The sequence below is a fragment of the Schistocerca nitens genome, chromosome 12 (assembly GCF_023898315.1).
Source record: "Schistocerca nitens isolate TAMUIC-IGC-003100 chromosome 12, iqSchNite1.1, whole genome shotgun sequence".
Classification (NCBI taxonomy): domain Eukaryota; kingdom Metazoa; phylum Arthropoda; class Insecta; order Orthoptera; family Acrididae; genus Schistocerca; species Schistocerca nitens.
In genome coordinates this window covers 26,720,933-26,736,262 of record NC_064625.1, presented here as the reverse complement: position 1 = coordinate 26,736,262, position 15,330 = coordinate 26,720,933, and the positions used below count along the sequence as shown (strand labels likewise).

Below are 15,330 nucleotides of genomic sequence, written 5' to 3'. Positions count from 1 at the left end.
CTGATGCAGCTTCGAATTCCTGTGTGATGGCCTGGGTAGATGTCTGCCTATGACACATTATGACCCTCTTCAACTGTCAGTGGTCACTGTCAGTTTCCGCTTGACTATCACATCAGAAACGGTGGACCTAGGGATGTGTAGGAGTGTGAAAATCTCGCATAAAGATGTGTGACACGAGCGACACCCAATCACTTGACCATGTTTGAAGTCCATGAGTTCCGCGGAGTGCCCCATTCTGCTCTCTCAAGATGTCTAGTGGCTACTGAGTTCGCTGACATGGAGTACCTGGCAGTAGGTGGCAGCACAATGCACCAAATATGAAAAACATATGTTTTTGGGGGTGTCCAGATAACTTTGATCACATAGTGAAGGAATGAAAAACTCTAATATTTGGGAACTCTGATTGATTATATCATTATAAATTGTATCATTTAAAAAGACTGAATAATTAAATTGAGTGACAACATGGTATAATGAGATTAGTTCAATTCTTCTTGGACTTCTTTCTGTCCTCCAACTCTACTCCCATCCCCCCCCCCCCACACACACACACTCATACTCGCACGTACACATTCTCTGTCTCTGACACTGCTCCTTCTGTTCTCCTCTTCTTTCTCTCCTTCATTATTATTATTATTATTATTATTGTTGTTGTTGTTGTTATCATTGTTGTTGTTATGAGGCGAACAACAGCTTGGCATATCAGATGTTAATAGTTCTACAATTTGAGATACCAGTTTCAGCTCCAGGAAGGATGTACCATTTCTTATTTTTGAAAATGCAGTGTAATTGGATGGATAAGAAAATCTACTCACCAAGCGGTGGCAGGATAAAATACAAGGGTGGTTTGAAAATTTCTCGGAATGGTATAGAAAAAAGTATTTACATCACTGAAACTATTTTTTATTTTTCAATGTAGTCTCCTTGTAGATTAGTGCACTTGGTCCAATGATGTTCCAGTGCCTTGATCCCATCACGAAAATGAGTTTCCTCCAGGCCTGCAAAGTAGTGGTCAACTACGGCTATCAATTCTTCGTTTGAAGTGAATCTTCATCCACCAAGAAAAATTTTCAGTTTTGGGAAATGGAAGTCTGATGGAGCCATATCAGGTGAATGAGGCAGGTGTGGCAACAATTCACACCCTAGTTCGTGTAATTTTGCCACGGCGATGGCACATGTGTGTGGGCGAGCATTATCATTATGGAAGATGACTTTTTCCTTGCTAAACCTGGCCTTTTTTACATACCTTTTGTTGCAATTTGTCCAGGAAGTAAGCATAGTATTCTCCAGTAATTGTTTGCCCAGTGAGGAAATAATCTACAAATAGAATCCACTTCGCATCCCAGAAAACTGATTTCATTACCTTCCCGCCAAAGGAATTGTCTTTGCTTTCTTTGGTGGTGAAGACTCAGCATGTTTCCACTGCTTTGACTGTGGTTTTGTCCCTGGGGTATAGTAGTGTACCCAAGTTTCATCTGTGGTCACAAACCAGCACAAAAAATCTTGTTCGTTTCTCCAGAAACAGGCCAAACATTGTTCCAGTATGTCCATTCTTGTGCGTTTATGATCCAGCATCAAGAGTCATGGCACCCATCTTGCAGATATTTTTTTTCATTTCTAATTCTTCAGTTAAGATATGATATACCCTTCCAGATGACATCTGGCAAGCATGAGCAGTTTCACGCATTTTCAATCGGTGATTCTCCATAACCATTTCGTGCTCTTTTGCAATGATTTCTGGAGTAGTGACACATCTTGGCTGACCACTGCATGGATCATCATCTAAGCTCTCGCGACCAAATTTAAATTCATTTGTCCACTTGGCACTAGTTGAATATGAAGGAGCAGTGTCCTCCATTGTATTATGGAAATCGGCACGAATGTCCATTGCTTTAATACTTTTTTGTACGAAGTACTTAACCACTGCTCAAATCTTGATTTTTTTTCCATCTTCGCAAATCACAATGCGGGAACAACAATAGAGCCACGTCACCGCCGCAGCTCTCTTCCGAGAGCATTGATGTGGCATGTGTTTACAGGCAACACTCCAACGCTTATCACGTAAACAACTCATTGTGCTAGCGCCATCCTGTCATGGACATTCTGAGAACTTTTCAAACCACCCTCATACATGTAAAGATATTGAAATTTGCAAGCTTTTGGAGCCAGTGACTCCTCCTCCTGACAGAAGGGTTGAAGGGGAAGGAAGAGGAGTGAAAGAAAAAGACTGGTGAGGTTTAGGAAATGGGGAGCGTTTGAAAAAGTCGCACAGAACCCCAGAACAGGGGAGACTTACTGGACACGTTAAGTAGGAGGATGTTGTGGCTGTGTGTTATTTCCCAGGAACAATGGTTATCGCATAACAAAGCTTTCTTTCAAGTATTGTAGTAAGGGAGATGAATCCTTGGCACAGTAAGTTCAGTAGCGTTGTTGTGTTCTCTGGCGACAGAGGCAGCAATCCAAGAGTATGCGACAACTTGCGGAGGTAGCAGAAACGTGTTGCTGCACTGAAAAACGGTTTTGTGTGTGTGTGTGTGTGTGTATTTGGTAATATGGTTTCACTTTGTTTAACATAACATTTTTTTTTTTGTTTTTGTTTTGGCATTTTCAGTGTTTATTCACTTTGTCTCAAACTGTACCAGGAGCATGGTGAGCCCATACTTCTTGTTGCATAGGTTGTAAAGAGTACTGAATTTTTTTTTAAATTTTAATTATAAAGAAGGAACTGAATGGCGTGGATTGTGATGAATCTGACACAACAAAGCTAGGATAAAAGCAGCCAAGGAGGAAGCAAATGACAGCTTAGAATAATTTCAAGAGAGATGCCATTCATCATCGTATATGTAACTATTATAAGAGTAAAGATCATGCAACACTTTGTAAACTATCAGCGTTGATTAAGGAAGACAGTCATCTTAATGGCAGTAAATTTTCATTGCTTTTGGCACTAAAGGACAAAGGCTTCATTCAGTTGCCAATTTATTAATGAACAAAAAATGTTGATTGAGAAGACAGATGTTGCATGGCAGTGCAAATTTCTGAGAAGGATGAGGGGTATGACCTTGTAATCTACCCCTACCTCACATCATTTGTTGATTGTCACTGTTTTTATGGTTAACTCTTTTAACAAGTTTGGAGAGGAGTAAGATTTACAATAAACTTTTTACTTATCTTCTTTTCTCGTAGTTGGTTCCAATTCTTCACATGTAGGGGCTGATTCTTGAAGCTGAAATCTTTTGATGTTATAGGTTCTCATGTTTCCAATTGAAATAAGTTTTGAAGTAAGCCTGTTCAAATTTTTTTGTTTTCTTCATGATAATATATTCTCACATTTTTCTGTATCACACTGTCTATTGAATTTTTACATTAACAAAGCCAAAATTGCATTGTTATTCCAAATTACAAAAACATGTCTGATCACAACAGAGGCATGCCCACTACTATCTCACTCTACGGTATTAACAATATTCCAAAGGGTTTACAAATTCTCTTGACAAATGAGTTTCTATTAATTCATATTATTATTTTATAAATTAATCCAGAAATAAACATAATATACAGAACTAAATTGCATAATTAATAATAGAAATTTTAAGTGTGCCAAATACTTCATAATTTCAAATGTTTCTAAAAGAAAATAATTTCAACTGTCCATTCAGAGCTAGTACATATCAATTGCAACAAAGAAAATAAAGCTATTTCTTTTTACAGGTTTTAACCTGAAAAATAATACATTGTGTACAAAATCATATGAAATTCTCTTAGAAAAACAGCTGAGATAATATTAACCTATTCAAAATTCGAAAATATTTTTGGTATTGACTACTTCTGTTGAGCACAAGTAATGCTAGAAGAGGATGTCTATTAACAACTTTCAGTAATTTGTGTCTGGGTGAACCTTGGACCGTCAGCAGTCATTCATTACGTAAAGGTTCAAGTGGTGGATCCCTGAGGGGACAACAGTAGTGCCTTAAAAAACGGGGGAGGGGGCACAAATTATTGTACTGTGTGCCAGTACATTAGAAAGTCTTGTGCTAAACATCTTTTTTTTTTTTCCAAAAGCACAGGTGATTATCATGAAGTATAGGTGATTATCATGAAGGGATAAATAATGTCGTTCTTCAGAAGTGTCTTGAAAAATCACTTGTAACAAATCTCACGAAGCTATCAGTCATTGTTGTGGTTAAAATGTGGTATATCATTCTGTTGTTCACTGTATCATTGTATTCACTATAAGACTGGAATTAGGGCATTACAGGAGGATGAAATGGGCTGAAAAGATGGCATATCGACCTGATAGAAAATTTAATGAAGGGTTAATTGTTTTAAATTGAGGGGAAAAAACTGACCACACATTTTTAAAAGACACAGGCATGAAATTATTCAGCTGCATGAATATAATTTCCATTTGAATACATTGAGGGTGTATGTACTAAAATACAGCAATATGTCATTGCAAACGATAAAAAGCTTGTTCAAACAAATTTTGGGCTCGCAGCTGGTTGTCGTTCAATTGAACGACAACCGGCTGCAAGCTCGAAATTTGTTTGAACAGTCAATTCGCCGGGAAATTTTTAAAATTCACGATAAAAAGCGTACATTCTCTGAAGTTGAGAAACTCCTTGCAGAGGTTATGTATCGAGTGACTAGTGAGACATGGTGGGAAATAGCAAATAGTGCTATAGGTGTCAACAAAAAGGCAGCCAAAAACAAAAGATGCTGTGGAAGCTGTAATTGTGTATGTGGGAGGGAGAAATGATGTTCACGTAGTTGGAGGTGGGGAACTGTTAGCAGTCAGATCTTGACATTGATATGAGTGGAATTTTTTTCATCACCCCAACAACAACACGGTCAGGAATTAAAAAGCGAGAAGGAGGTGTTGTGAATGTTCTACAGCATTCTGGAAATAGTTGGCATATCCATACCTTGAGATATTTTGGAATACTAGCTACTGAATAGTTCTTCGCAGTTTCTTTACTTTACTACATTGAGACTAATAACTGTAAATAAATTACACTTATTCGGCCTGCACATTGTTCCTTTTTTACTTTTGTGGTAAATCAGCCGATCTGGTCTTTTTTTCCTGTGATGCTTCAGAACAAGTGCTCCTGTGTCATTTCAGGGGCCTTATGCACCTGCACGAAGAGATCCCATCCCCCAGGGGAGATCTTCACAAGCCAGCTGTCGCCCACCGTGACTTCAAGTCGAAGAACGTTCTCCTCCGTGCTGATCTCTCTGCGTGTGTTGCCGACTTTGGACTGGCACTGGTACGTTTTGTTTCAGAGATTGTTGGTATGCAATTGTTTTTATTCCAGTACAGTATGCTCAGGACAGCCTCATGTTTGTCGTTCGACTGATTTCATTTGTGTCATACCCTGAATGACTTGCAGTGATTTTTCAGGTAGTATAATGTGTACAACACCAAAGACTTTTTCATGTCGAATTGACAGATCTAGGGTTCTCTTTTGAAGTAACCTGACTTAGAAGTTGTAATTTATTCACTCCAGGTATGACAAAGAAAATTCAGAACTTCCCATAACAATCAGTACAACAAAGCATTCAAATTCATGTTTGACACACAGTATACACTCATCTTTGTTTACCAACATAATTACAGTTGTAATTTTTTAGTGACATTAGTTTTGCGACTAAACTACGGAATCTCCCATCTTCTATCTTGTTTCTCTTCATTTAACATTTTCCATACTTACTAAGTGCTTTAACATTCACCCACAGGAATTTGCATATTAGTGCATTCATGTTTTCTGTAAGTGTGACTTTTGTAAAACTTATGTATTTTTTGGAAAATTATATTAATTATGTTTGCTTATTATTGATTGACGTATTAACTTCTCTCCTTACTGAATAACAAGTATAAATGAAAGAAAAATCACAGAGGAATAATCAAAATTGAAAAGTATCAATGCAGAACTAAAAGGCAGTATAGAGACCAAAATATTTACAAATATGAAACATACATGTGTATCATATTCTCCAGTACTAATAAGAAACTGTTTCATATCACAGTTTTGAAACATACTATTATAGTACAGTAATTAGCAAAGTTTACTCACAGCAGACAAAATAGTGAAATTTCTAAGTGCCAGTGAGAAGCCTTTGGTCCTGTCCATGCATACTGTTGGCACAGTGTCATTTCAGCCACAGGTGCCATCCAGATAGCATCGTCAGAAGCAATGACTACCAGTCAGTTGTCACTGACAGGGTTTATGTGCCAGCACTGAACTTCATTTGTGTTACCGCCGGCAAACTTCGCAACTTCATTGCTACCCATCATTCGCTTATGCTCTCACTGTACGGAAGTGTCGTAGGTTTCCAAAGTGTGACGAGGTACACGGAGGCAAAGTGAGTTGTATAAGAAGTATAGGAATTTTTTTGTGGCCTCGAAGACAATCCCAGAAGAGACGAAATATTATTTGCGCTGCAGACTGTAACATCAAAGGTGTGTGGTGTTTCACTCAGAACTGTACAGAGAGTATGTGTAGAAGCATGGGAATGGAGCCCTGTCCTCAGGAAATAAAGTTTCAGTCCCTGAGGAAAGATATTAGTGGAAGAATGACACTGATTTGGACGATTTCCAGGAAGACAGCATTCATTGTACTGCATTGGAATTTTACGACAGTGGCTATAATCCCTCCATTCAAAAGGTGGCAGATATTTTGCTTTATGAGGCTGACTTCACTGGAGGCTGCCTTTCTATTGGAAAACTATTAAAATGTCTGAGATTCAGGAATAGAAAATGCAATGATGGAAGAAACAATCTGATGGAGAGATCCAATATTCTAGCAACTAGGGCGACTTGTGTGAAAAAATTATTCATCATCAAGATTCAAAGAGCAGTGGCAGTTTCAAAGTGATGATTGGCAAAGGCAACAGACTTACTGTCTCAAGGGATCATTTGAATATGTTTTATCATAAGTGGAGAGCAAATATTTACAGCTAGCAAATCTGATGATTCTCGTCAAGAGATGACTAGTGATGTAACTAAACATCATAGTTTAGAAGGTGATAGTCATGGATAACACCAGCTATCATGAGAGAGAGAGAACTGGACAGGTGCCCTCTTACTCATTGCCAATACAATTTGAAAGGAAATGTATGGGCCCTAGTGAAAGGAGAGATTATACCCAAAAATTTCAGCTTCAGAATGAAAGATGAGAGAATTTACTCGAAGAACCCACTAAAAGATGTTACTTGGAAGATTGGACTGAGTGAATTTGCCACACAGAAAGTATGCATCCAAGAAAATTTCATTGGAAACATAGTTATTGCTGAGCATTTAAGCAAAAATAAATTCCATTAAATGAACTACATTTCCTATTTCTTCCTCTCTCCAAAGTGACAAACACTGTTCCCTTTCAACACTTCGTCTCTTTTTGTATTCCTTTCTCTCTCCTCCAAAGAAATTATCGTTGTAAGGCAGAACAGCCACTAGGTGTACAGTACCCGTGCTGACACATTTGTCAAAGGAATGCTTAGTTCAGAAGACCTGTGTTTTCTGCTCTGCATGGAAGTCAAAACTAACATTCAAATGTGAGGGATGCATAAATTCACATAATAAAAATTGAAATAGCTTTGTAATTTGCGTGATATTTAATTGTGTATTTTGCTCTAGTACACCTAACAAATGAAACAAGGATACATTAATAAAGGCTCAGACATAGAACAACGGCTGCTATTTCACTACAGTATTTTCTAAACATTCTCTCGACATAGGTTTTGCATTTGTAATAAATTGCCTGCTTCAGGCTATAAAATCTGTATTTCAGTGAGCTGTGTGGCAATTACAATTGTTGTGTTATTTACAAGTGAGTATCTTGTAACACATTGTGTATACGTGTGTCAGGCCATGGTGTCCAGTGGCACAGTTTGCAGGGTCAGCTTAATGTTGTGTTATTTACAAGTGAGTATCTTGTAACACATTGTGTATACGTGTGTCAGGCCATGGTGTCCAGTGGCACAGTTTGCAGGGTCAGCTTAACATTCATAGGCCTTTGAGCCGACGGTTTCCAAGGTCTGACGAGTGAGGTGTAAGACAAGAACGTGAGTGGTGGATGGGTGCAGAGGAGCTGGAGGAAACACTTTCTGTACTTGCCACCTCCAGCTGCTTTTTTTTCTGCTCCGTAGTATGAGAAAAAATGTGAACATTTTGAACTTTATTGAGCAAAAAATTATTTTTCAGATTTTTGTGCCTGGGAAACCCTGTGGAGACACTCACGGCCAGGTGGGAACGCGCCGCTACATGGCGCCGGAGGTACTCGAAGGCGCCATAAACTTCTGCCGTGACTCGTTCCTGCGCATCGACATGTATGCGTGTGGCCTGGTGCTGTGGGAATTGGCGTCGCGGTGCACTGGCCCTGACGTAAGTTGGCAGAAAGCTGTAAGGCAGCATTGACATACGAAAAATTTGCTGCACACTATGTAAATGTGTTGTCCCAGCGCTCAAACGTAACTGCCTAAGGGGCAGTAGGGGGGGGGGGGGGGGCACATTTAGAGAATTTGCAGCAAATATTGTGTCTGTGTTGTTATGCTAACGAGCTGCCTCAACACTCCTAGGCTATGAAGTATTGTTGGTCTTGTGCCTGTATTTATAGACAAGTTCGACTTCCAGTGCCCCTTATGAAGTTTGATGCTCATTAGTTTTGCTGAGACTGCACTATTTTTCTGTGAAACACACATTCCCTCTCCGTTTTCTAGTTCTGGAGGACAAAGCATTTTCCAGCTCTGGTGGGTAAGTTGGCTGCTGAGATCTTCATATACTGGGTACTGGACCCAAGCCTTGTTTAAACTGAAACATCTATCTTAAGATTATTATGTTCTCTGACATTTTTATCTGGATACATATATTAATTACTCTGTATCAAAAACTTGTCATTTGCACCACAATACTGGTCTCTTCACGTTTCATTTCTAGAGTGTGTTTGAGGCAGAGTATGGTGACAGCTGATTCTCCCAGTTGTTTTAGTTAGGTGTGTTGCTGATGTTCCTTACACCTCTCCTTGACTTATTAATAGTCTGCCTCATGTAAGATGTACTACATTCACACGGTACATGCTTTCGGATAGATCATCTTTTAGCATCACAAAGAAGCCTTTTTATCTTTATTGACTGAAGTGTCCACAGAAGAGGTTGAGACTGGGGAAGAAAAAGAGAAGCTAAGAATTGCTTATCTACTCTATGCTGGCTCACTCTTCACAATGGTAGATAGACGTTTACAGAAACATTACATCCAGTCAAGCAAATGTGACATGTCTTGCTTGGGTAGTGCAGACAAAAGGAGAGTTTTGAAGAACATCAGGAACACATTAGTGAAACTATCTAGCAAATCAGCTGTCACCAAGCACTGCCTCGAATACAATCGTAAAATGAAATATGAGAAGGCAAGTACTGTGGTGCAAATGCCAAGTACCTGGGGCACATTAATTACAGAATTAATCCAAATAAAGATGTCAGTAAACCTAAAAACTGGAACACAGGTTTCTGTATAAAAACAAGGTTTGGGATTTGGCACCCAATTTATCATGATCTTACCAACAATCTATCTCACCAGAGCTGGTAAACATTAAGGCTATGCATGTGTCATGGAATAACAGTATGGGCTCTGAAAATCAAATAATCATCAAAGTGTGTTGTGCGCACTGGGAGTCAAACCGAGCTGTAGTAGAACAACACCAGCAACACTTCACTATCTGGTTGAGTCGAGGCAGTGAATACACATAATAGCACAGCTTGCAGCATGTGAAGAAGTTGTCGAAATATTGTGCAATGGTCTGTTTATTGTGGTCCTTTAATAAAATTGTGGACAGAAACAATCCCAACAGCTTGTATAAAACAGGTATATAGAGGGTGCTCTCTGAATACTGAACTGTATTCACTTCTCATTTGCATTAGATACTAGCAAACTGATTCATTGAGCTTCAAGGGAGGCAGGGACTTGGAAATGTTGCAGAAACAATGACAAGACAAGATATATAAAAAATTAAGTTTTAAGAATTAAAGTTTTATTGCCATGAGGCCAAAAGAGTAATTTGTCCCTATAGCTGATACATTCATTGATGGAGAATTTAATGATTGTGTTGATATTTTAAAAACTTTATTCTGTACATTTTTTCATCTCAGTTACAAAATAAAAGTAAACAACATAACATTTTTTAAACAGTGATTTTTAATGAAGTACCATTTTTTACTAAAAATGTTGTGAACCTAAGAGTATGTGTACATTAATAATACACAGATTTAGACCTCGATCTATGAGTAACATCAATATTATTACAGATGGATGTCCAGTGTCCTTAACCACTCCACAGCTTCCTCACCAGCGTGATACATCTCCTCCATTGAACCGTTGAGCCTTCAAAGTGGGCAGTCCACAACGATGTGGCTGACGGTCTGAGGCACGTCTGCACAGTCCAGTCGCAGAAAGAGCTATTGGCAATCTTCCACTTGTGCTTCCAAAACTGACATCTGCCATGTTGGGTTGTTATCCGGTTGAGTGATGTCCAGATTTTCCTGGTTTGGTTGAAACCAGGAGGTTGTTTGGTTGGGTGAGAGATCAGTCCAGATCTGTCTGGATTTGAAAACAGCCAGCTGCTGCACCAAGATTCATTTACTGTAAACTGATCTTGGGCCAGCTTCTTTCCTAGAATCCAAGAAGGGTTCCAAGATTTCAGCCTAAGATCTTCATGAAGACAGTCTTCATTTATTGGTGAGAGGGGATTGTCACAGCAGTTATACCATTCTTTCTTCAGTGCTAATGCTCTTTGGAGATGAGGAGGTGGAAAGTTAGAAAGTACCGGAAGCCCCTTCTGAGGAATAGACGCAATGGTGCCTGATATAATCCTCATTGTGTCATTCAGTCGGACATCTACCTTCTTTGTAAGGGTACTGTTAAGTCATACTGGGTATACTAGGGCATGTGCTGTAGGCTGAGAGTAGATGCAGTGGGACCCCAACCTGTTTGTGTAGAATGTTGTTATGGTTTTTGATTTTAGCAGATGTTTTGCTTAGATGTGCACTGTAGGTCAAGGATCGATCCAAGATGACTTCTAGATATTTAGGGCACGGATCGAACTTCAGCAGGTGGCCACAATATTGAACTTGAGGAACATAGTTGACTTGTCTGTTGCTCAGATGGAAGCTGCTGATCTCTGTTTTCGTTATGTTTGGTTTCAGTCTTCAGGTTTTGAAGAACTTGTCCTCGAGTCTCTGAAGATCTTCTGTGAGCGCAGTTTCTGCTGCTGCGGAGTCATCGGACTGGGCTGTCAGTGCGAGGTTGTCAGCGTATATAAACTTTCTACCAGTAGTAGTGGGTATATCCGCAGTGTATATGTTGAAGAGCAATGGGGCAAGGACCGATCCTTGTGGTAATCCATTATTCAGTTTGTAAGGTCTGCTTACGTTGCCATTTAGGTGCACTTCAGTCGTTCTGCTGGCCAACATGTTGTTCGGGAGGGTGTCAAGTTTTTTGCAGGTGATTATTTTAAGGAATTTGAGGAGCATCGCTTTTCGCCGAACTGTGTCATATGCTGACAATGTCAGGTCCACAAACACTGTTACAATCTTCTTGCAATCCTGAAACCCTCTTTCTATGTGACTTGTTAGGGCCAGCACCTGTCTGGTACAACTGCGCTTTGGTCTAAAGCCAGCTTGCTCTACTGATATGTTATCTAGGGTTGTAGCCAAGATTCTATTATATATTATTCTTTCCAGCAGCATATAGCAGACACTCAGGGAGGTAATAGGCTTATAATCTTCTGCATTATCTCTTTTTTTTCCCGGGTTTCAGTATTGTGATAATTTTAGCTCTTTTTGATTATTGGTGGTAGCTGTTCATTGCCTCTATATGTGACAATTGCACTTACTACAGTTTGTCACAGAATGTATTGAATTTATGTAATGTATGATGTTATGAGAGCCAACAGTTTTGCTCTGTAGGAAACAATTTTCTCACATTATTTATGCAACTATACTATTAATGATAGAAAATAATTTGACAGGTGTTACAAGAGCACCAGTTATAAATAAGCCAACATGATGCTCAGTGTAATCCAGAAAGAACAAATTCTTGATTGTATATCAAATATTCTTGTCTCATGGATCACATTGTGTTGGATAATGAAGATCTGAGATACATAAAAGTGCGACGACATAAATAGAATTGTCCATTCCAAACATAATGTAAATACAGATACGTGGCGTGTGAAAATGTGCAAAGCCTGAAACTGGTGAACTGTTAAATAAATAGCAGATTTGGTGTTAACGTTTAAAAAAGTGTCTTTTTTTCAATATTTGAGAGCTGCAAGACATATTTTACCGAAAACAGAGCACCAACCAAGAGTAAATGAAACTAAAATAGTAAGTTGTTAAGAGAGATGAAAATGAGTGACTTCCAGTCAAGATTACTGAATTAAAGGAGTAAATTACTACAGGAGTAAATTCTTGGTTTACTCCCAAAGTAAATTTATTTACTCCATAACTGGCAGAGAGCACCCACAAAGAGTATGCTACTATGTTAGTAACTTAAGCAGGAAATGAGGCCAAAATTTACTTGTAAGCAGTAGTAAGAGTAAAGTTGGAGAGTAAGGTGAGTTCTTTGGTTTCTGCATATTAAGTACCAAATTCAGTGGATTACGTGGACTACGAAGAATGTATTGAAATGGAGGAAGAAGTAGACGTCCCAAGGATAAGGATTTTAAGGGAGAGAAGAGACCCATTTGTGATGTATAGTGACAGTGATTTCAGAGAGTGGTTTGAGTTCTGTAAGGATTCTGTTGAGTTGCTAATTGGTGTGCTGGAGCAGTTACTGCAGCATAATTCTGGCAGGAACCGTGCTTTGTTTCCTAGACTGCAACTTCTTTGTGGTCTGTGAAGCTTTCACACAGGCGCTTATCAAATCGTAGCAGGAGATCTCATTAACGTACATTGTACTACTGCCGGAAGAGCTTTTAACAGTGTGATAAACAATTTAATTGCCGTAAAGCCACTGTGTGTGTTGCTGGCTGGGAACCAAGAAAATATGAGGTCTGTTCAAAAAATTCCGGAACATTCGTAATTTCGCGCCAGTGGTTTGTTGGAGCAAAATGTGCCACAAGTTTCATTGTTGTATATCTGTTAGTTATTGTTCAGTGCTGTATTGAGTAAAATGTTGTGTCGCATAGTTTGCGAATTTCATTATGGCAGAGTAAAGGAGCGACACGTGTGCATTAAATTTTGCGTGAAACTCAAGGAAACCTTCATAGAGACACATCCAATGATGCAGGTAGCTTACAGTGACGAGTGCTTAAGCCATACTCGGTGTTACAAATGGTTCACACAGTTTAAAAACGGCCATGCAGAAGTTATAGGTGACCCTCATTCATCGTGCCCTTCGATTTCTGCCGATGACGCTCATGTCAGGACGTCAACAAAATTGTGCATGCCAATCGAAGACTGACTATCTGAGAGATTGCAGAAGAATGTAACATTTCAGTTGGATCATGTTGTGATATCCTGACACAGCGTGTTGGAATGCATCAAGTTTGCCGCCAAGTTCGTCCCACGGCTCAAGACCACGACTAAAGACCAGAAAGACCAACTTGAAATCTGTGAAGAGCTTTTGGATCACCCAAATGAGAATGAGATGTTCCTTAAGAGACTCATTACTGGTGATGAGACATGGGTCTACAGTTACGATGTTGAGACCCAGGTTCAATTTTCTTAATGGTTTGTGGAAGATTCTCCAAGACCAAAAAAAGTTTGACAGATCAGGTCAAATGTCAAAGCCATGCTCGTAGTTTTCTCTGACTTTGAATTCGTGCCGCAGGGACAAACTGATGATAGCATCGTGGAGATTGTTGAGATGCCAGCGAGAAAATGTGAGAAGGAAATGGCCCGAAATGTGGTGAGACAATTCCTGACTCTTGCATCACAATAACGCACCTGCACATTCATCCCTGTTGGTACAAAAAATGAAATCACTGTGCTGCCTCATCCTGCATACTCTCCAGACCTGGTCCATGTGGACTTTTTTTCATTTCCAAAGTTGAGAACCCCTCTGAAAGAACGAAGATTTGCAATGATAGATGAGATAAAATTCGTAGGCAGCATTTCACACAATCCGGCAAGAGGTGTACCGAGACTGCTTCCGGAAGTAGAAACAGCAACGGGAGCGGTGTATCAATTGTGGAAGAGAGTATTTTGAAGGAGACATGCACAATAAGTAAAAGATATGCGTAGAAAAATTTTGTGGACAGATTTCTAGAATTTTTTGGACAGACCTCGTACATCGAGGAACAGAAGGGAATTCTGTGAAATTGGTGGATTCCCGAATGTCATAGGGCCCACAGGTTGTGTACATATACCCATTCTCTGTCCCTCTAGAGCACAAGCATAACTATGCAGAAATTGCAAGAATTTCTTTTCTATCAATACACAAATCATCTGGGGCACCAATATGAAGATTTTGAATGTGGTAAGCCGTCGGCCAGGTTCCAAACGTGATGCATGCATTTGGGACAATTGTAGAGTTGCTGCGGAATTTGAAAATGATAGGTTGCTTGTTGGAGATAGTAGATATGCTCTCTCCAAACATCATATGACTTTTGTGTTTTGACCTCACACAGGAGCTGAAGGGTGCTACAACCGAGCTGATATTGCTACCAATTATGTAATGGAATGTACATTCAGTGTTGAGAAAAAATCCCTTAACTTCCACTCTTCCTCCAAGATTTCTCTTTGTCTTTCAATAAACAGCATTTTTGCATTATATTCCTCTCATATTAAACACATTTTTAACGAATGAAACTCATCTACATTTTTCCAACAATTCCCGGTTCTTCACTGCAACTGCATGTCGTCTGTCCATTATTATTATTATTATTATTATTATTATTGGTGCATCTTCTGATAACTTCCCTCCAGAGAATGGAAGCTGAGGCTTGTGACTATGGGATAAAGGTTCACTTTCAGCTGTTTCATTGCCATTTTCAGAGTAGCTATCATCAATGTTGCTAGAAAGGCTCACATTCTTTTCAGTTGCGTCATTGTTGTTAACTCTAGTTATCCCCTCAAAAACAAGTGCAGTCATATCAACAACCATTTGGCTTATATTGTCTGTCTTCGTCTCTGCTATTCCACTGCCAGTTTGTAATTTTTCTCGATTATATTTAGCTTTCATTGTCTTTCCTTTCACTTTCATATCCTTCCACATTACTTTAAGCTGCTCTTGTATTCTTTGTGTAAGAGCTCTTGTGTTGTATTCAACATGTATTTCTTCCCAAGCATCTTTTTTTCCTTTTTAGCATATTCTCACTGTGCTGTTCAGATTCAATAGTA

At 39.2% G+C, this 15,330-nt stretch overlaps 1 protein-coding gene across 1 annotated transcript in view; it reads left to right on the top strand.

The window, feature by feature from the left end:
• Positions 1 to 15,330, top strand: part of LOC126214851 (activin receptor type-2A) — a 109,814-nt gene that overhangs the window by 82,980 nt on the left and 11,504 nt on the right. The window contains exons 7-8 of the mRNA XM_049941486.1: positions 5,123 to 5,267; positions 8,201 to 8,380. Coding sequence (XP_049797443.1) covers positions 5,123 to 5,267; positions 8,201 to 8,380 — 325 coding nt within the window. The remainder of the gene's footprint in view (positions 1 to 5,122; positions 5,268 to 8,200; positions 8,381 to 15,330) is intronic.